Source organism: Peromyscus leucopus, chromosome 8b, assembly GCF_004664715.2.
Source record: "Peromyscus leucopus breed LL Stock chromosome 8b, UCI_PerLeu_2.1, whole genome shotgun sequence".
Classification (NCBI taxonomy): Eukaryota; Metazoa; Chordata; class Mammalia; order Rodentia; family Cricetidae; genus Peromyscus; species Peromyscus leucopus.
Genome location: NC_051086.1, coordinates 71,214,503 through 71,235,266, shown reverse-complemented (window position 1 = coordinate 71,235,266; position 20,764 = coordinate 71,214,503). Strand labels below are relative to the sequence as shown.

Sequence of the window (20,764 nt, the reverse complement as noted above, 5' to 3'; positions counted from 1 at the left end):
ACAGTGGCTGTGTCTTTCACTTCCTGTGAGATCGACAGTTGGGGCCCAGCTAGGTGTGGGACTCACGCAGCCGAGTGTGGTTATTCGTGCAGGCTCTTCTTGCCTCCCCCCCACAACTGTTTCCATTCTCACCACCGTCACGTCCGGGTCGTGCACACAGGACAGCAGCTGGGGCTTTCCAAGGGACTTCTGAGAAAGCCAGTGAAAGCTTAGGTGTTGAGTCCACAGCCTAGGCTGCACTCTTGGGAAACCTTGGAGGGAGGCTCCAGCCTGGCTGGGTTGCTCTGGCCGTCCACCAAGGTCCCTTTCTGACTGAAACTCAGCTGAACACCTCACCACCCACGGAGCTCTTATTTTAGATGCTAGAGAACTCCGTCAACAGCTCAGTGTGGAATGAGGGTAAGGACCCGCTCCCTCAGAGCTTGATGGCACAGGTCTCCTAGTGGGCACCCGAGTGCCTGGCCACGACCAGCTTGCTTTCCACAGGCTGGGACAGGACAAGGAGAGTCAGGAGACCTTTCTTCTCACACTTTCCACAATGACAGTAGCTGAGAGAGCCGGGTACAGGTGCCTCTGCTAGCAAGGGGGTCCTCCCCCAACTGGGAGGTTCTGGGCATCATCCCCAATCTTGACTAATTGTGAATACGGTATAAATATTGAAGAATAGTTAATAACCAGAGAGAAATTTTTACACATTACTCTTTATTATTATTTGGCTTTTTGAGACAGGGTCTCACTACGGAGACCAGACTGGCCTTGAGCTAATCCCCAACCTCAGCTTCTGGGTGCTGGGATTTCAGGCATTTGTCACATCTGGCCCTTTTGGACTTTTTATTATAAAAACTACACACTGCTGGGCCGTCCGTGGTGGCACACATTTTTAATCCCAGCACTCAGGAGGTATGTAGAGGCAGGCGGATCCCAGGACAGCCAGGGCTACACAGAGAAACCTAACAACAAAAAGAACAAATCAATGTGGCATTACCCACGGCTCCCTCCTAGGCCAGGAGGGCCTGCCTTCCATGGAAACACAAAACCCGACCAAGACCCCCAGCCACTAAGGCAGTAGGAGAACTGTGCGATGCTGGACTGGCAAAGTGCAGCGAGCGCGGGGAAGAGAGGTGAGAAGAGGTCGAGGGTCAAGGGCACTAAGGGGCCTTGGCATTCCTGCAGAGGAGACTGCTGCAGCAGGTCTAGACAGGACACTTGACTTCCAGTCAGAGGGGTTACCCTGCCTCAGGACAGCAGGCCAGAGAGAGAGGCTGAGCTGCCTCAGAGCTCACAGGGCAGGTGAGCCCTCACTTCCAGAGAGACAGGAGCACAAGGCATGGGCCACAGCTTTAAGTACATCCCAAAAGTTCCTTTTATTGGTATTTGAACCGAAGTCCTGTCCATGGACAAAGGCAAAGCCTTGGACAGAGGCAGGAAACCCAGCATCTTACTCTCTCCTCCATACAGTCTCTGAGAATCCACCAACCCAGACACTCCCACTTCACCAGGCGTCAGAGAAAGTGAGATGACTCAAGGGCCGGATGTGCTGCCCTCACGTGAGTCCGCTGGTCCGGAGACGAGGGCAGGGAGTATTGGGAGTTCCGCCTGTCTTGTTCCACAAGAAAAGCAGCACAGGCCAGAAGTAGAGAGCAAGACACTGTGGGCTGCACCTAGCTAGGTCTTTATTGCCGTGTCTCTGGATTTGTAGGCCACTCCTCGACTCTTCAGCTCCCGAACAATTCCTGTGATAGGAAAACAAACAGTCCATGAGAGAGTCCAGAGGGTAAAGCCACCCCACCGCCTGGCACTGTGAAGTGGGGTTGCCTGGTTATTAGCTAAGATTCAGGAAAAGTGCCTGGCAAAGAGCTACCGGGAGGAACAAAAAGGAGGCCTCACACAGTCATCAAAAACCAAGGTTAGGTCGGGCGGCGGTGGCGCACGCCTTTAATCCCAGCACTTGAGAGGCAGAGGCAGGAGGATCTCTGTGAGTTTGAGGTCAGCCTGGTCTACATATCGAGTTCCAGGACAGGCTCTAAAGCTACAGAGAAACTCTGTCTCAAACCCCCCGCTCCCCCCAAAAAAAAAACTAAAAGAAAAACAAACAAAAAACAACAAAGATATGGAGCAAATGTCTGGGTGGTATCAGTCAAGCTATTGGTGTTAATTCACATAAAAGACTGGCTTCGCTGGGCCCAGCACTGAACCACTGCTACAACTGTTATTACCTTGGGGCAGGCGACCAGTGACCGACACAGCATATACACCCGGCTTAAAGTTACCTGAGGGAGAAAGGAGGGTACAAAGGGGTGAGTCAGGGCTGGAGACCAGTGGAGAATGAAGCCAGAAATGGGAGGGAGGGAGGGAGAGGGAGGGGGAGAGAGGGAGAGGGAGAGGGAGAGAGAGAGAGAAAGTGCCCCCACGCACGTGTGGAGGTGAGAAGACAACTTGTGAAGTCAGTTCTCTCCTTCCACCATGTGGGTCCCCAGGATCAGACTCGGGTTGTCCAGCCTGGCATTGCTGAGCCATCTTGCCAGCCCCAAGGCTCGACTTTTCTGTAACTCCATCTTTCCCACCATGGGACTGCACACCCCGCTGATTTAGGTCATCCCTGCAGACCCTCAGGCACACTCCCAACACCGTACAGGCCAGGAGAAGAAGATGAACACTTACTGACTCGCTGCCACTTGGAGACCCAGCTGTCTTCTGGACTCATCATCGCAATGATTCTAGAGAGGGAAAATGCAGTCAGTCAGCCTGAGCTACCCTGTGGAGAGGGTACTGAGCAAGCAACAGGCCTGGGAGGGCAGTCCGCGGAGAAAGTCATCGCTGGAAAGCTGGGAAGTAGTTCTAAGGCTGGGAAGGAGCTGACTTAGGGAGGGAGTGACAACCGTCTTTTAGTCTATGTCCCTGGCCAGCCAGTAAGAAGAGCGTTACACCTGATGACCAGTCCAATCACTAGAGGCTAGAGCCTAGTGCAAAGGAGTCAAAACAATGGATTGTCTTATTGGAAATAAAGGAGACTCAACCAAGCCCATCCTCTAACAAGCTGTGCTGTCTGAAATACACATGGAGACATTTCACAGATTTTCCCCAACGAGACTCGGAGGCTGAGATAACACATGCCAAGTACCCAGTACAGAGACTGACAGGGTAGACCAAGAGCCACTTCTTATGCCAACCATCTTTTGGCAGGTGGCACTGATTCCATTCGCTGGCGGTGAGCAGAAAGGTGACTGAAGGGCTAGAAAGGTACCACGTGAGCAGGCAGGTGGTTATTTCTGTTACTCATCCAATAGTTCCGGAGTCTAAACTGTCAGATCTGTTGCAGGACCTGACACGTGGTGACTTCCTCCCCTGAGATCATTCTGTTTTCCTGGCAACAGCGCTGGAGTCTAAGTTTTCACTCGTGGTTTGAGTGGACGGATCTCACTTCCAGAGTGTCACGGAGGTAAGGATAGCTCCCTGGCTCTGACGACCGACCCAGGACAGACACTTAGGAAGGTCTCCTCCCACCACCAGGACTTTCTCTGCCCTTCACAATAGAGCCTTCCAGTCCACAGTCCCTGTCATCCAAATGACTGAGCCTAGAGAGTGTCCACAGGTCTCCAGACATACCGTGTTCCTACCCTATGCCTCTATTTCAGTCACACTCCTTTGATTTGAAATGTTCTCTCTACCTCATCTCAACTTCCTCCAAAATCCTATAGTTTTTGTCAGGCCTGAGCTGGCAAGCCTGCAATCCCAGCTACTCCAGAGGCTGAGGCAGAAAGATTCAAGTCCAAGTTGGCTTGCTCAACTTAAAATGATGCTGTTTAAAAATAAAAAGTAAAAAAGAGGGCTCAAGATTCTCTCTTTCTCTGAGGTAGAACATTAGCTTGGCATTCACAAAGGCCCTATACTCAATCCTCAATAATATACATGAAATAATAAACCAGAATGTAAAAAGAATCTTCAGTTCTGTAAGATAACCCTCCACCACCACCCCGACACACACACAAACCTCTGGCTAAAATGATGTAGCCCTCACTGGTGCCATTAGCCTCTGACTTGCTTAGTCTTCAAAACCTAACATGCACTGGAATACACAACTCAACAGTAACAAGACAAACCAGACTTAAAAGTGGGCAAGACAGAACTGGGGACCCAGTTCAGGGGGCAGAGTGCTAACCTAGCATGTCCTAGACCAGCTTCCAGTGGGTATGGCAGTGAGCACCTTTACTTCTAGCACTCAGGAGGCGGAGGACCATCCTCCATTACACACCAAACTTGAGGCTAGTTTGGGCTGTATGAGACCCTGTCTCAAAACAAGTCAAAAACAGGATAGCAGCAGGGAAGGGACTTTTTCTTTCTTTTTTTTCTTTTAGCCCAGGATGGCCTCAAACTCTTGATCCTCCTACCTCTACTTCCCAAATGCTGGGACTACAGTCCTGCACCATCACGGCCAAAGGATCTGAACAGACTATAACACAGAAGACAAGTGACACTGGGCTTGGACTATGGCTCAGGAACGGAGAGTCTGCCTAGTGCATGCAAGATGTAGGGTTTAATCTCCAACAGTGCAAAAAAGCAAATTTAAAACTGGCTTTAGCAATAAGAGACCAGTGTTATCAATTATTAGGGAAATGTAAATCAAACCTGCAAGATATTTAATCCCTACCTATTATGGTGGCAATTATAAAGATATAACCCACAGCCATCAGGATCTCTTAAAAAACAACAACAAAAAAAAAAAAAAAAAAAAAAAAAAAAAAAAACAAAGCCAGGCAAGACACACACCTTTAATCGCAGCATTTGGGAGGCAGAGGCAGGCAGATCTCTGTGAGTTTGAAGTCAGCCTGATCTACATATCGACTTCCAGGACAGCCAGCCAGGGAGACAGAGAAACTCTGTCTCAAAAAAATAAAAACACTAAACAAACAAACAAACAAACAAAAAACACAAGAACAAAACAAAACAACAAAACACCCAGAAAGTAACCGGAGACAGTGAGGAGAGAAATTGGAACCTTTAAGCACTAAATACTTGTTATACTAGATACAGCAATTCTACTCGTGGACAAACAGCGAAAAGCTCCGAAGCAGGGACTTAAGCAAGTATGTATAACTCATCTTCACAGCTGTATCTTCATAATGGCTAAAAGGAAGAATCCACAGCATCAACAGATAATAGCTTTAAAAATCTGTACTATACACATCCATATAATAAAAATAGCCAACTTAAAAAAGAAACTTTTGGGAGACAGGGAGCAGCTCAATGATTAGAAGCACATATTATTCTTGAACAGGACCCAAGTACAGTTCCCAACACCACACAGGGCAGCTCACAACTGCCTGTAACTTGTGCTCCAAGGGGATCTGAGGACTTTGGCCTTTTTAGGCACCCACATTCATATGCACATACACACATACATGTAATTCAAAAAGAAAGATAACTCTTTAAAGCAACTTTTTTTTTTTTTTTTTTTTTTCGAGACAGGGTTTCTCTGTGTAGCTTTGGTGCCTGTCCTGGATCTCACTCTGTAGACCAGGCTGGCCTCGAACTCACAGAGATCTGCCTGGCTCTTGCCTCCCGAGTGTTGGGATTAAAGGCGTGCAGCACCACCACCTGGCTAAAGCAATTTTTAAAAAGGTTAAATTGGTAAGAATTCAAAGTGTGTCTCTTACTCACAGCTCACTGTATAACTCTTAACATCTTTCAAAGCAGCTAGCAGACTTTCACTTACAGATGGGAGCACCTCCATTTTAGACTTTGTATTTTCAGACAGGGTCTCATGATGCAACCAAGGGCTACATGACACTTGTGTCACCCCTAACTCAGCCTGAGTGCTAGGACTGAAGGAAGCATCAACACACACACAGCTTCTTCATTAATCATCAATCTTGAATGGCTAATGAAGAAACAAGGGAAGAGACTACATGAGCGTGTCTTTGCATGCACAGGACGTAATGGTTCCAAATCACTATCTTTTCTGCCCCATCTTTTATTCTTCCCTGAAAGAAATCAGGACCACCTTCACAGAACTTTAATAAACACTAGGCTTAAGCCCAGTTTATATGTGAATCTGTAATTGGCCTGGAGTCCTGAAGAACTTTAGCAATGCTACTGCCTTGGGGAAGAAGACCAGGCCATTCACACTTCTCTCATCTCCTTTATCCCCACTGGATCATGCTGCAGAAAGAAAAGTCCTCTCATAGGCCTCTTCAGTACTTGGGAGGCAGAGGCAGGCGGATCTCTGTGAGTTCGAGGCCAGCCTGTGCTACAGAGTGAGTCCAGGAAAGGCGCAAAGCTACACAGAGAAACCCTGTCTCAAAAAACAAAAACAAAAACAAAAAGATTATCAACTTTGTTTTATTATTATTTTTTTCTAGTTAACTAATTTGGGGGCGTGTGTGCCCTCTCTCTCACCCATGCATGCATGCCAGGGTACATGCTTTGAGGTCAGAAAACAATTCTAAGAACTCAGTGCTCTCCTGCCACCTTGTGGGATTCAGGACTGAAGTCAAGGTTATCAGGCCTGCCATTAGGCATCTTTACCTGCTGAACCATCTAACTGATCTTGTTTGAGTTCTCACATAGTCCAAGCTAGCCTCAAACACATTATGTAGTTGAGGCTTGCCTCCTGATTCTCTGGCTTCTCCCCCACAGAGGATGAGATTACAGGTGCAAGCCGCCATCCTCACTAAAATAATATTTGAGGGCATAGTTTTCAACTGTAACCACACCTTCCTTTCCCTTCATTTTAAAAACAGATCTTCCGTGTACCTGATTTGGGGGAAGCATCAGGAATTAGACCGAGGGCTTTGTATATGGTAATCACATGCTCTCCTGTTGTATTATACTTCCAACCCTTCAACATTAAGGGTCTACCACCTCCTACATCCTGTGCCATGCAATGGTGTAAAAGATAAACACAGTGTCAACTATCATTAAACTGCCAAGAATAGGGAAACAAAGCCGGGCGGTGGTGGGCACGCCTTTAATCCCAGCACTCGGGAGGCAGAGCCAGGCCCAGGCGGATCTCTGTGAGTTCAAGACCAGCCTTGTCTACAGAATGGGATCTAGGACAGATACCAAAGCTACACAGAGAAACCTTGTCTCAGAAAAACCAAAAAGAATAGGAAAGTATTGTTAAACAAATTCAGAAAAAGGACACATCATTTTAAATTTCCTTCTAGCCACTGTTTAAAACAGTAAAGACAAGATGAAATTAATTTCAATATTTAACCAAATAAATCCAAAACATTATTTCAACACTTAACTAATCTTGAAAAATTAGCATTCTTTTTCTTCAAGCTGAACCTTTGCTCTCTGGTGTATATCGGACACCTAAACATATTCTAATGTGAACTAAGCACATGTCAAATACTCAACAGCCACAGGAAGCTCACAGCTACTGGTCCCGATGTGGAGAACTAGTGGGCCGGTCTCAAAAGAACTGTTGAGACCAGCTAGTCTTACGACCTTAGAAATCTGCCCCAGAATTACTTCTTGGGCCACAGTCAACATGGTGCAGAGGGGAACAAAGGCGCGGGAAGGGGCTTACCCATCAAATGAAGAGCTGGTGCAGTCGTACACCATCTCTCTGTTGCCCTTCATCTGCAGGTAAGCTTCGCAATTGTCACACCCATCATATTCAAACTGGTCTATCGTCTGCAAAGGAAAAATATAAAAACGGGGGATGAGCACGAACAAGGTCTTAACATTTCGACGAAGACAGCCTCTTAGTTCTCTGCGTAGTCCAACACGTACTGCTCTCCACCACTCTTCCTCAATCCCACCCTCCCGCTCCTGTCTTCCCTCATCACCCTTCATTCAGCTTATATTCGTTTTCTAGTCTCCTTGGGGTCGGGCACTCTCTCCAACGACTCTCTCGGCCGCTCCGGCTCCCATACAGGTCGCTCCTGTCCACTACAGTCAGGCGTGCAAGCACTGGCGAGCCAGACTTGGGCGAAGAGCTGGAAAGCCGCCACGATCGCCCGCGCCCTCGGCAGACACGAGCGCCCTGCTCGCGTTCTTTCGACGTCGACAATGGCTCCCGTGCGCGTCCCACTCCCCAGGCGACCTCCCGGGATCTCGGATCTGTGTCCCCCACTCCGCCCTCTTTCTCTCTTTGTGCCTCCTCAGTCGCGCCCACAACCAGGCCCCCGGCCGACACCTTGACTAGCGAGCACAGCAGACAAGCCCGCAGGTGCCGCAGGTCCTTCGGCACCGTCTCCAGGGCCATCCTCACCGACACCCCAAGGCACCGAGGGAGACCGTCACGGGCGCCACAGCCGCCGGAAGTAAACACACCATTACCCAGAGTGCCGGGCACTTCCTGTACGTAACTTCCTCGTCCGGTGCCGGCCGTCGCCGGCCCCGTCCCTCTCCCCCTTGCAGGAGATGGTTTCTCCCGTCGGGGACGTGGGCGGGGCAGCCGGCCGGCAGCCACCTGGGCCGCGCGCGCCCGCCACCTGGACTCGCGTGAGCGAGCGGAAGGCGGTGCGCGCAGGGGTGGGGGGGGTGGTTGGGCCCTTCGGGGCGGGGACTGTGGGGTGCGGTCCGCGCTTGCGCAGAGGGGCGTGGCGCGGGGCGGCTTGCGGAACTGAGCACCGTTTCGGGCGTTTCGATGTGGATGTCAGGCGGCCGGGCCCTGTCTTCCTAGGATCCCCGATGGGAACCTAGATTGTTTTGTCCGTTTGCTTATGTATTGCGACGGCAAATGGTAATTCCTTAAGCTGGTCTCTCTGCCTACAGGACGGCGACCTTGAACTTCTGATCTCCCTGCCTCCACTTTCGGAGGGCTGGGATTGTAGGCGCGTGCCACGACGCCTGGGGGTTTTACTCTTTTGAGACAAGGCCGATCTGGTACTCCCTGCCCTCATGTCTCAGCCTCCCGAATGCTCGGAATACTTCCCGCTGGGTTGTTTTAAAACGCGAGGCAGTGAGTCCTTGCCTTTCTGGGTCTGCAGACAAAACAAACCCGGCAAAGCTCCGCCACTTCTTGTAACTGCGAGAGCCTGATAGGGTTTCGTTTGCGGTCCCCAGGAACCGAGCCGCGCCGAGGGGTGGGGGGGCACGCATATTCAATTCTTTCTAAAAAACCTCTCTCGTTTGCGCGTCCCGGCTGATAATTTACGCTTTGTAAAACTCTTGGCACATTTAGACATAATTCCATGAGAGCATCTGTACATTAGAGATCTCACTTCTCACGCACTCCCCCGCCTCAGCCGCCATTGGACAGTGTATGACGCAAAATCCCTGGCCTTCTGAACTGGGCACCCAGACACCTAGACTCCTGGGCAGACTATGCAGAAGCAGCATGAGGGATGGTGCAGTGTGAACAGAGCCAAGGCCCCTCCTGACCCTAGGGAATTTGTAGAGGGCACCAGATACACGTGCCGTTTGAAGGGACCCCCACAGGAATTCATACAGAGAAAGGACCAGTTCTTGGAGTGTAGACAAAGTGTAGTCACTGTGTTTATCTGAATCGGAGCGCTGGGATATAAATAGTCACAATCCCTGCTGTTCTGTCCTTCCAGCCTTTCTTCTAATTGAAACTGAACTGCCGCAAGACTGATTCTGGGTTGTCCCAAAATGCGTTCAAACGGGGTCTGTAACTGGGTTTTCAGATGCTTTCTAGCACTGGGAAGTAGCTTTTCAGTTTGGAATACATTTTCACTAAGCTATCTCATGTAAGCCTTGTATCAACTCTGAAGGAGGATCATTTTATTGATGGAAAAAGCCAGACACCCTGCTGGCTGGGGAGCTGGCTCAGGACCCACCACATAAAAGCTGGGCAACTGTAATCACAACACCCGGGGCCAGAGATAGGCAGATCCCAGGGGCTTCAGGGCCAGCCAGTCTCGTCAAAACAAAGTTCCCAGGTTTAGTGAGAGACCCTTTTTTATAGTTTTGTTGTTTTCTCCAGAGACAGGGTCTATTATGTAGCTCTGGCTGTCCTTGAACTTGGTACATAGATCAGGCTGGCCCCAAACTCACACCTGAATACACCTGTGTACACACACATACCAAGGCACTGTATTTGGTTCAGGCCACAAAGTAAGTCACTGAAGCATCAGAGTGAGCAACAGTACAATACAGATAAAGAGCTGAATTGTGATGATAACCCAGGCATGCTTTGTTCTCTGGTCCTACGAAGCCATGTTTCGGGGATTTAAAAACCACCCACCCTATCCTTATGAGCTTTTGATATCATAACATACAAAGCCAGACATACTAACAGTACATGCCTATAATCCCAGAAATTGGGAGGGGGAAGCAGGAGGATCAGGAGTTCAAGGCTAGTCTTAGCTATGAAGTGAATTTGAGTCAGGCTGGGCTTCAAAAATTTAAAAAAAGGAAACAGAAAAGATGAAATCGTTATTCTGAGCGGAAAACTATAATGAAACAAAACCACAAAGACAGATCATATTTATGGATAAATATATTAGCAAATAAATACATTTCTCAACATAGTGCCTGATTCAAGCATCTTTCTGTCTGGTTCAGATATAAATACCCATGTGGGTGCCTGGGTGCCAGTCTCCTCACTGACTTTGAGGAGAAAAGGTTCCCTAGTAGGATCCGGTGTCCATTTTGCCCCCACATTCACATTCCAGGCAAGGATAATGCCTGAGGGGCTAACCATGGTCGGGATGCCCTGGGATGGAGAGCTACAGGAGGCCCCTCAGCCCTTGCCCACTTGGTACAAGCTGCCCAGGCCAACTTTTGGCTCCAATTCCATGTGCACACCTTCTGTTGGGCTGTGGGTTTGTATGGCTTAGACTGGGAAGGTGGGCCTCTGGACCCTGCAAACCCATGAGGTCACATGTTATTCTTCCCCAGCTTGGCTCTGAGAACCTCTCTGAGAAGAAGTCTGTCCTTGCTCAGCTGTAATCTTGTTCTCTCTGCCTTCATCTCATCCTCCCTCTGCCCAGATGTTTGCTGGGGCTTCCTTTCTGTCTGCTTTGGGATTTAGAGACAGGCGAGCCTCGAGGAGGAGTTACTCTCTGTTCCTGGTCTCTACCTCAGGGGAACTGGAGTCGCTGGAGTGACAAGGAGTTTGATAATCAAAAGATTCATCCCAGGTTTGTCCTCGCCTCTGGGACCGAAGTCTACACCCTGGCTCCTGAAGCCTGCAACTGAAGATCAGTTTAAGAGCAGGGAGGAAGAACCTTTCCTCCCTGAGCACCACCGAGGCAGGCACCAGCTAGAGAGGGCGCAGAGACCTCCCCGGGGACGGGGGCTCACCTAACCTCCTTGTTCTTTTGTGAAGAAGGAAAACACAGAGCTAAAGTTGCCCCTGTGAAGCCTTGAAAGGAGACAAGAAGTGGCCATGCACTCAGGTGAACTCACTGGTGTGTGTGTGCAGCTGATGCCCGGGGCAAAGGAGACCCAGCGGGGGACCCATCTAGGCTTGGGGAAAGAGCAGCACCTTGAGGACACCTAGACATTCACCCTTACTTCCTTTGAAGAACTCAGCCTTTAGGGACCCACCTCACAACTGCATAGTGGCTGGAGGTCTGGCTGGACACAAGACTTTCTGCACAGTAGGTGTGTTCCGCAGCCAAGACTGAGAACTGGGGGCAGGAAACAGCACCTCCCCGCCACCCACCATCACCACTCTTCTTCCAGTGGTCCTGGGAAGTGTGGCAAAAAGAGATGCTTGCTAATGCCCTTGCTTCTCCCAGGAGCGGAACCCTGTGCCGGGTGGAACCCTGAGTCATCTGGAGCATACTGTTGGTTGGAGCATGTCTCACATCACACAGCCTGTTCACACAGTTCCTCAAGCTCCTCCTCCGAGCCTGCATGAGAAGAAAGGGGAGAAAAGAGGTCACTGAGGGTCCAGCTAGTCTCCTGCTAATCCCACCTGTGGAGACTGTGGCTGGGAAGGGACCACAGAGAGGGAGAAGCGGGAAATATGTCTGGAAAGGTGAGTAGGTTGAAAGCTGAGAGGGGCCCTTTGGGAAACGAGAGAGAAAAACAAACCCAGAGAAATACTTACAGCAACCGCTGTATGACCAGTACTTACTATTCATTCATTTACCCAATAAATATTCATTAAGCATTCATTGTGAACTTGGCTTGCTACCATTTGCTGAATAGACTCTCCAAAAGAATAAGCTGGGAGAGAAAGCATGCATGCACATGGATATTATGACAGCGGAACAGAACTAGGGTCCAAAGAGATGCATCATGGGAGGAGAGAGAGCACATCTGGGCACAGCTATGAGGAAAGCCTTTCTGACTGAAGATTCTTGAGCTGGAGTTAGAGGGATGGCAAGAACTGGGTTTGTAGAGACAGGGAAGTTAGTGGGATATTCTGGGCAGCAGGAACTATATAATTAGTGTTTACTCAACGTGACTAAAGCAGAGGGCAGAGGAAGGGGAGGGAGATGGGAGCTAGCTGGTGCTGGAGCCCTGAAGGCCACGTTAGGTTAGACTTTTCCTTCCCATGGACATAACAGAATGTTTGGCTCTAGACAGTTCATTGCAAGGCTGGTGGCCCTGGCAGTAGCATGGGGAGGCAGAGGGAGCTGTGACGCAACCCTAGGTGTGCGGCCCCCTCGCCTTCACGGCCCCGTCAGGGGGAGGCTCCTGCTTTGACCTGCAGGCTGTACTCCGTGTGGGTAGGGGCCGTCAGCAGTGGACTCGGGGAGGGGACGACAGAGGAGGCGGGCGCACGGCCAACAGTGGATGTGAGGACCGAAGAAAAGGGAGACACCGACTCCAGAGCAGAAGGTGGCCTGACTCGGGCAGCACTCAAAGCAGACAGGACAGAGCCCGCAGGGAACCATCAGACACCACACGGCTGTGGGCACTTCCATCCCACACACCAGCTGTTTGCATGCCTGCCTCCCCATGGCCCTGGGTCTCCTGGAGGGCAAGCTCTGTGTCCTCAGAAGCCTGCCTCGAACCTCGCATGTAGCAAGCACGTCATCAGGAGGAAATGAAGAAATGGATGACAGTGGCTCTCAAGCCCTGCCTCCAGGATCCCAGGCCTTGTATTCAGGACCCCTGGGATCCTCTCTTGAGGGAGAACGGTTCTTCTGGCCATGGCTATAGGTCAAGACGTGTACCGTTCATATAATGTCTCTCAAAGGTGGGAGGGGGTGGGAGGTGAGAGCCTTGGAAAGGGAGGATGGTCTGGGCAAACACATCAAAGCTTTGGCTTAGAGCCGAGGATTCACCTTGGTGCCATTGGTTGAGATACAGAAATGCCATGAGTTCCCATGAAAACATGGCTGGCCTTATTAACAAGAATGTTTGGAAGAGAAGAGCCCCCAGGGAAGCGGGGAACCACCTATGATTCCTGTGCTTCAGATAAGGTACACCCTCCTCAGCTTTCGACAACCCCTTGGGTGTTTTCATCTGCCCTGTGACCTCCAGGTGTAATCTCCCCTCCCCAGAACACCTGCTTCCCTGGAAACTCACCAGGCTGGGCTGGCAGCACCTGGCAGTATGGATAAGGGCAGGGTCTGCCCTCCGGCATGTCAGAACTCCACTCGGAATGCCCCTCTCCAGGAGAGCATGGTCCCAGAGGCTGGCGGGGGGGCAGATACAACCACACCGGCTGTGAACTCGAGTAACAGGGGCCTGGGGCTTCGTGTAGCAGTCTCCTGGCCTGGCCTGGAGGCCTGAAGATCAATGGGTGAGCCTCTGGAGGCCAAGGGGATGCCAGGCTGGGGCTGTAGTGGGGGGAAATCTGGCAAGCTGGGTGCACACTCAAGTCCTGGGGCCGAGAGGTTGGCAAGGGTTCTGAGGGGCCGCCCCGCCGTTTTCTTTGTGGGTGTCGGACAGGGAGGCTGGATTTCTGCAAGTTCGAAAGACTGTTGGGGTTGGAGTTGGGGCTGGGGCTGGCAGCTTCTGCTAGGCCAGGAGCTAGCTCTGTCAGGGACCTGGGCCGTTGTGTGTTGGGGGGCATTGAAGGAGCTGCTGGGTTGGGTGTGGTGAACTTCTGGTCCGAGAAGGATGGCTCCAGCTGGAGCTGAGTCTGAGAAGCAGTAGGCCTGGACCGAGGGACCCCAGTTTCTGGGCCAGGCTTCCTGCCATGCCACTGGAACCGCTTTTTATAGTGGTGGTGGCGGTGGTGATGATAGTGGACGTGGCTGGAAACCCGAGTCTCCCCTGTGGGCACCACTGAGTCCAGGGACCGGGGTCGAGAGGTCACACTAGGCTGCCGCATTCCTTTCCCGCTGAGATCCCCTTCAGGGCTGCAGTACACCAAGGGGTCAAAGTCACTGCTCAGGGAGCTGCGGAAGGTCGAGCTGCTGCCGTGGATCCCCTGCAGGCTGATGTCTGTGCAGTTGACCACCGAGTCACTGGAGGAGCCATGACAGGGCCCCGAGCTGGAGTCACTGGCTGGCCCATCTGCCAGGTAGCCGCTGCGTTCCGTACAGTAGCTTTCTCCAGACCCGCTGCTGTCGGGAGGCCTGGCCCGGCGTACGGCCACTGGGCAAGCCTCGGGGTGCTGAGAGGTGCATCGGAGGCGGCTCAGCCCCCAGCCCCGCGCATAGGGGTGCTGAGACACTGCCAGGTGCCGCTGTTCTGCTGGTGTCCGGAGATGTGCAGCCCTGGGGAGACGCTGATGCCGAGAGCCCATACTCGGCTCCTGGGAGGGTGGGAAGGGTCTAGGTCTTGGGGGCCGGGCCACGGAATTCCTGGGAGGGCCCAACAGGTAGGCAGAGGGGAGATGATAGTGGGCGTGGCCAGGATGCTGGCGAATGAGGTGGAGTCTCCTGCCTGGTTCCTGGTAAGATGGAGAGGCCCCCAGGGCCTGGGAAAATGAATCTCCCTCTGGGAAAAAGAACAAAGAACACGGACATTTGATCTCACAGACACAGACTTCAGACAGAGAAGGAACTCAGAAAAGCGTAGCTACACTTTCTGATCCTGCATAGCCTCTCAGCTCAGTCTGGGGAACCAAGACCATCTAATCTAAAACTTACCCCTGCCGGGACGTAACTCCTCCTCTTCATTAGGCTGTCAATCCCTGCTCCTCCCGCCTGCCATTTGGGGCTCTTTTGTCCAGGGCCACCATTAGCTAACATTGTCCCTTTGGATGGACCAACGCAAGGTTCTTTTTCCTCAAGATGTGGACTTCATGTCCATCTTTGAGAAAATTGCTATACCGATTTTTATTAAAATAGGGCCCTTATTGCCAGAACATTAGAATAACGAATTCGCAAATAACCCAGATTTAGAATCGACAATGTTGTCATGGAAACACACTCTAAGAAAATGAAGATGGCTCCCGTATGGACAGTCCTCCCCGACAGACAAGGTGCTCTTGAGCAGTGGGCGGTGAAAGCCAGCGTGGTGGCAGCTGCTTGTCCTCAGCCCCACAGTAGAAACCCTTTTCCAGAGGCTAGCTAGCCATGTTCTAGATCCATCTGCGTACGCGAGGGAAGCCCTTGGCCCACCTCCTACCTACGATGTTGAACATGCAGAGGGGGCAAGTCCGATGCTGGTGCAACCAGGGGTCCACACAGGCGCGATGGAACTCATGGTGGCAAGAGATGACCCGGAGCTCCTGAAGCGAACAAGAGTGTCCCCACCAAAGGTTACAAGGATCCCCCTAACGCTCCTTTCAGTCACCTCCTTGCAAAGGAACAGGAGAGTAATGGAGGAGTGAGCTTTGATGGCTGGTGGATGTGTGTTAAGCTGCACGACTTTGGGCAAGTTTTTTTTTCTCTCTCTCTGTTTTTGGTTTTACTTTCTTTTTTTTTTTAAAACTATTAAACTTAATTTTATGTGCATTGGCCTGAAGGTTTCAGACCCCTGGAACTGGAGTTACAGACAGTTGTGAGCTGCCATGTGGGTGCTGGGAATTGAACCCAGGTCCTCTGGAAGAACAGCCAGTGAGTGCTGGAGCCATCTCTCCAGCCCCATGGTTTTACTTTTTTTTTTTTTTTTTTTTTTTTTTAAAGATAGTCTCACATAGTCCTTGACCTCTTGAGCCTGCTTTTCCTATCACCCAAATGCTGGATTTGAGTCATGCACCACAACGCTTGGCTCAAGTTTCTTAACAGTTTCTGCTGTCGGTGAGGATAAGGACCCCGGCTGCTCCCCACCCTCCTCTGCCGCGGGGCTAACACGAGATAATGGGTTTAAAGTGCCATTGTGGCCTGACACGAGGCTCCCTCTCCACAATACTGATGCTGCTTCTTAGAAGCCAACAACATGCCCAAGTTTAGGAGCAACACATAGGACCCGGCTGTAGTTAGGATGCAGCCCCCCACCGCCGCCCCAGCTACCGCCTCCATCTCCAGCCTGGCCCACCTCACCTGCCCCTCTGAGAACTCCTCCAGGCAGATGGCACACACAGGGGCCGAGCTGCAGGTACTCCCTGAGTCTGGACACTCTGCTCGAGCCCGCCGACAGCTGGCTTGGTACCGCCTGGTGGCCAGCTGGCTGATGGCCCAGGCTGTCCGTTGCCGAAGAGGGTCCTGGGAAGGGGAATGGCGTTCAGGGGGAGGCAAGGGCTCTGTTTCCCTCTCCTCCGGGCCACAGCCTGGACCCAGTTCCATCGCCCCGTTAGATCACACAGCCAAATGACTGCCCTTGGGGGAGTATCCCTTCAAAGCTCATGCATACCTGTGGCCGGCCACCCCACCACCTGCTATATCCCATTATGTTTTCTTCCTTTGATGACTCGAGAGAAACTTTAAAAACGATTATTATTCTAGTCTCTGTGCATGGGCGTTTGGTCTGCGTCTATGTCTGTGCACCATGTGCGTGCCTAGTGCCCATAGAGACCAGAGAGGGTGTTGATCCCCTGGAACTGGAGTTACTACAGACAGTCACTCCCATGCTCACGCACCTCTGGTCTGTGCTGTGCTGTCCTTTTCTCGATGCAGACTCACCTGCACTGGTTTAGCAAAGGTTAACCCTGTCTCCCCTCCCACCGGCTCCTCTGTACCTCCTTCCCTGTTCTCTGTAGACTCACCTGGACTGGTTTAGCAAAGGTTAACCCTGTCTCCCCTCCCACCGGCTCCTCTGTACCTCCTTCCCTGTTCTCTGTAGACTCACCTGGACTGGTTTAGCAAAGGTTAACCCTGTCTCCCCTCCCGCCGGCTCCTCTGTACCTCCTTCCCTGTTCTCTGTAGCAAGCACATGTTGCTGTCAAACACATCACACATTTCACTTCTTTTAGTGCCTGCTTCCTCCCACTAGGATGAGAGCTTCTTAAGAGGGAAGGATTGGGGCTGGAGAGATGGCTCAGCGGTGAAGAGCACTGACTGCTCTTCCAGAGGCCCTGAGTTCAATTCCCAGCAACCACATGGTGGCTCACAACCACCTGTAATGAGTCTAGTGCCCTCTTCTGGCCTGCAGGGACACATACAGGTAAACTAGTGTATACATAATAAATAAATAAATGTTAAAAAAAAAAAAAGAGAGAGCAAAGGGGTTTTGTCATCTTTACTCACAGTACTGTTTCCAGCACCTGAAACTGATATATATTACTCAGTATGTATGATGGATGGATGGATGGATGGATGGATGAGAGATATGAGGAAAGGCAGCCTCAAACCATCAGAGAGCCTAGAGTTTATTTAGGTGGAGACTGTTTCATAAGGCCACCTGTCTGCCTCACCTTTTTCTTCCCACCTGCACATCTGTACCCAAGCCCTCTTGTAGGAGGCGGCCCACCCCACTCACCGGTCTGCTATGGTGGGGCCGACATCGGATGCGCAGCACTGAAGCCAAGATGATAACAAAGATGGTGCCCACCACAGTCAGGAGGATCCACACGTCATAATCTGGCTGGGGATGTGGGGGGGAGGCAGAGAGGAGAAAGGGTCATACTCTAGAAAGAGCCAGGCCAAGTCCAGAGGGAACACTGGAGTCAAGAGATGGAGTTGAAAGATCCCCTGGGCCTCCCGCCTGAGGGATGGATGAAGGGTGGGATCTCTCGGCCTTGGGGCTGCAGGAGAGGGATCTCTGAATGCAGCTGTGAGACGTCTTATCTGGAGACCCATGTGTCTGCAGGCAATGGAGAGGATCCCTGTGTAAGGTGGGAGCTATTTGCTGGAGAACGGCAGGGGTCAGAGCCCGGGCCAGGCAGGCAGGCTTCTCTACTCTATGCCATGAACCCACAGAGCTGAAAACAGCTTCAGGGTTCACCAGAGCCAATCTGCTCACCTGTAGACGAGGCTCAGAGAGTGAGAGAAATTCCCAGAGATACGTGGCTAGGGGCTGAAGCGGTTTCCAGGGGTCTGGTGGACTGAGGCCTGATGGGCTTACCCAGGCCGGGGGCTCCTTCAGCTCAATCCTCACGTGGGCCTTCCGATTCTTGTACACAAACTCCATCAGCTTCTCGGCATCATTACCCCAGATCAGCACCACTGGCCAGGTCAGCCCCAGGGGCTGCTGCAGCTGCAGAGAACAAAGTCCCACAAGGGCTCTTTGTGACTTCCGCTTCCCGCAGGAATCCTACCTTCCTCCATCCAGCCCCTTCCTGGAACACCCGCATGTCCCTCGGCACCTGCTCAGCAGCTGATCGATCCTCGGTGATGTCGAATAGCACGGCACTGGCTCCTCGCTCGCCAGCCATTCGGGCCTGCAGAAACACAGCAGAGGGGGTTGTCTGGAGCCAGACCAGGTCACAGCCCAGCCGTGGGTAGCTCTCAACCCTGAACACACCGCACATCGCATCTCTCCCTAGGATGTGCACTCACATGTACGTGTGGAAGGAGTCAGGGAGCCTGGGATCCCTGGCTGATCCAGCCCGCTGCCTTCAAAGAATGGCGTTCAGTCTTTCACTTTGAAACGGAACACTCACCCAGGTTTTTCTGGGTGCCAGTAAACCAGCTTTGGTTCTAGGGTAAGATAAGCCCCTGCTCAGGGATCAAGCATGCCGGAACAAAGGGCAGGGAGTGACCAGCAGTTGGAAGGGGGAGAGAGAGGACATGGGGAGAGCAGCAGAGGACCCAGCCCTGCCTAACCGGAGGTGGCTATGGAATTCCACCCATCAGGAGTGGGGCTCAGGCAAAGTGCTGAGGGCCTGGGACAACTGTTCTCACCCAAAGCGTCCATGGCAGATCCCCACCTCAGTGCCTCCCACAGGGGCGCTCTCTCCCTGACACTCTCTAGCTTGCCAAGCAAGCTCTGGTTCTAACTCAGGGCCTTAAGGAGTCCTTGTCCAGGTGCTTGATCCCTTCGTCCCCTCCCTTAGGATGGCTGGATTGAGGAGGGCCTAAGAAGGCTGCTCCACAGGGGCAGAACCGTGCGCAGGTGCACGTGTACGTTTGCCAAGGGCGCCAAGACTGCAGCGGAGCCAGTACAATCTAGCCGGCCCGCAGCAGCGGCAGCCGCGCAGCCGCGCAGATAACAGCCAGAGACAGATCAAGAGGAGGGAATCTGGGGCCCGTGTGGGGGTGAGGGGAGGAAGATAAGAACGCAACAGCAACAACGAACTGACAAGGACCGGCTTCTGTGAAGGTGCTGTTTCCAGCCTGGAATCGGACCGGCCAGACCAGAGGCTCGTCCGTCCGTCTGCCTGCCACCTCCAGTACCACCTCCCACCCAGGGACCCTGCTGACTCCTTGGGGCCTTCCTGCAGGCAGTGAAGGAGTTAACCCTTCTGCAAGTCACCAAGGCAGGAAGAGGAGCCAGTGCTGGGACTTACTCACAGCCCCAGAGCTTTGATCTAGGCGGGCTTCCCAGGGAGCGCCTGTTGTGGCAGGTCCCCTGCCAGGCTGGCTGGGAGCAGCTTCGTCCTCTGCTCTCTGCTCCCCATCCCCCAAGCAGGGGAAGGGGCTAGCGGGCCCCTCAGAACCAGTTGCCTGCAGGGGACGGGGGGGGGGGGGGGGAGTGAGACACTGAAGTGGGGCCCCTATTTTGGTTAGGATAGCTTTCCTTTCTTCTCTCTTGCTCCAGGGAGCTGGGCTGGTCCCTCCCCGGGGCCTGCCTAGGTGAAGTGGCTGCCACCCCCAAGCCCCGAGGAAATTCACAAACTCTACAGGGGACTGGGGAAGAAACTGAGAAATTGCAGCTTCTCCTCTTAACCACTTCCTCCCAGAAAGCCCAGCCTACTCCAAACCATCTTCAGGGCTCTCCAAATTAGGGCTTTCAAAAAGTGTTGGCACCTGTCTTTAATTTAATTTAATTCCAGCACTAGAGAGGCAGAGGCAGATAGATCTCTGAGTCCAGGGCCAGCCTGGTCTACAGAGTGAGTTCCAAGACAGTCAGGGCTACACAGAAAAACCCTGTCTCAAAAAACAAACAGCTGGAGAGATGGTTCAGTGGTTAAGAGCACTGGCTGCTATTTCAGAGGACCCGGGTTCAATTCCCAGTGCCCACATGGCAGCTCACAACTGTCTGTAACTCCAGTTCCAGGAAATCAGACACCCTCACATCAATGCACATAAAATAAAGTTAAATAAATTTAAAACAAACAAACAAACAACAACAAAAGAAGTGTTGGGAAAGGAACCCAATAGGTTAATCCTACTGGTAATCTCATAGCCCAGGGATGGGCTGGGAGTGGGTTGGGTACCCAGTAGTCACAGGATGAGATTCCTAGGGCCTCAGGTTTCCCATACCCAAGACTCTGGGCTCAGTGTGGCCTAGAAGAGCATGGGGGCTCCCTTCCTTGCAGATTTTCTTACTTCTTCACCCCGCTCTCTTTGAAGAATTGGGGTAGGAACAGTAGAAAGCAATTACTGTGGGGTTCAAACACCCTAGCCCATTACAGCCCATAATTACAAAGTTGTAAAAGTGATCAAAGAGTCCAGAGACTTGCCAACAGAAGAAAATAAACAGGACTTTCTGGCGGTGGCTTCTGGTG

At 51.9% G+C, this 20,764-nt stretch overlaps 2 protein-coding genes across 5 annotated transcripts in view; both read right to left on the bottom strand.

Annotated features, from left to right (window-relative positions):
- Positions 1-1,339: 1,339 nt before the first annotated feature.
- On the bottom strand, positions 1,340-8,307 carry Supt4h1 (SPT4 homolog, DSIF elongation factor subunit). The gene is made up of 5 exons (XM_028878239.2): positions 8,147-8,307; positions 7,535-7,641; positions 2,662-2,717; positions 2,217-2,270; positions 1,340-1,733 (listed from the first exon to the last, which is right to left on the bottom strand). The coding sequence occupies exons 1-5, from the start codon at positions 8,213-8,215 to the stop codon at positions 1,666-1,668; spliced, it is 354 nt and encodes a 117-aa protein (XP_028734072.1). The 5' UTR covers positions 8,216-8,307; the 3' UTR covers positions 1,340-1,665.
- A 2,092-nt stretch (positions 8,308-10,399) lies between these two features.
- Positions 10,400-20,764, bottom strand: part of Rnf43 (ring finger protein 43) — a 72,653-nt gene continuing 62,288 nt past the window's right edge. For 3 of the 4 annotated variants that reach the window (XM_028878240.2, XM_028878241.2, XM_037201636.1), the window contains 7 exons: positions 18,461-18,535; positions 18,220-18,351; positions 17,635-17,739; positions 16,260-16,421; positions 15,403-15,505; positions 13,408-14,769; positions 10,400-11,777 (listed from right to left, as the gene is read on the bottom strand). In XM_028878240.2, coding sequence (XP_028734073.1) covers positions 11,734-11,777; positions 13,408-14,769; positions 15,403-15,505; positions 16,260-16,421; positions 17,635-17,739; positions 18,220-18,351; positions 18,461-18,535 — 1,983 coding nt within the window. In that variant the 3' untranslated portion in view covers positions 10,400-11,733. Of the gene's footprint in view, positions 11,778-13,407; positions 14,770-15,402; positions 15,506-16,259; positions 16,422-17,634; positions 17,740-18,219; positions 18,352-18,460; positions 18,536-18,653; positions 20,121-20,764 lie in introns of those variants that run through there. The other variant, XM_037201637.1, reaches the window with a different exon arrangement.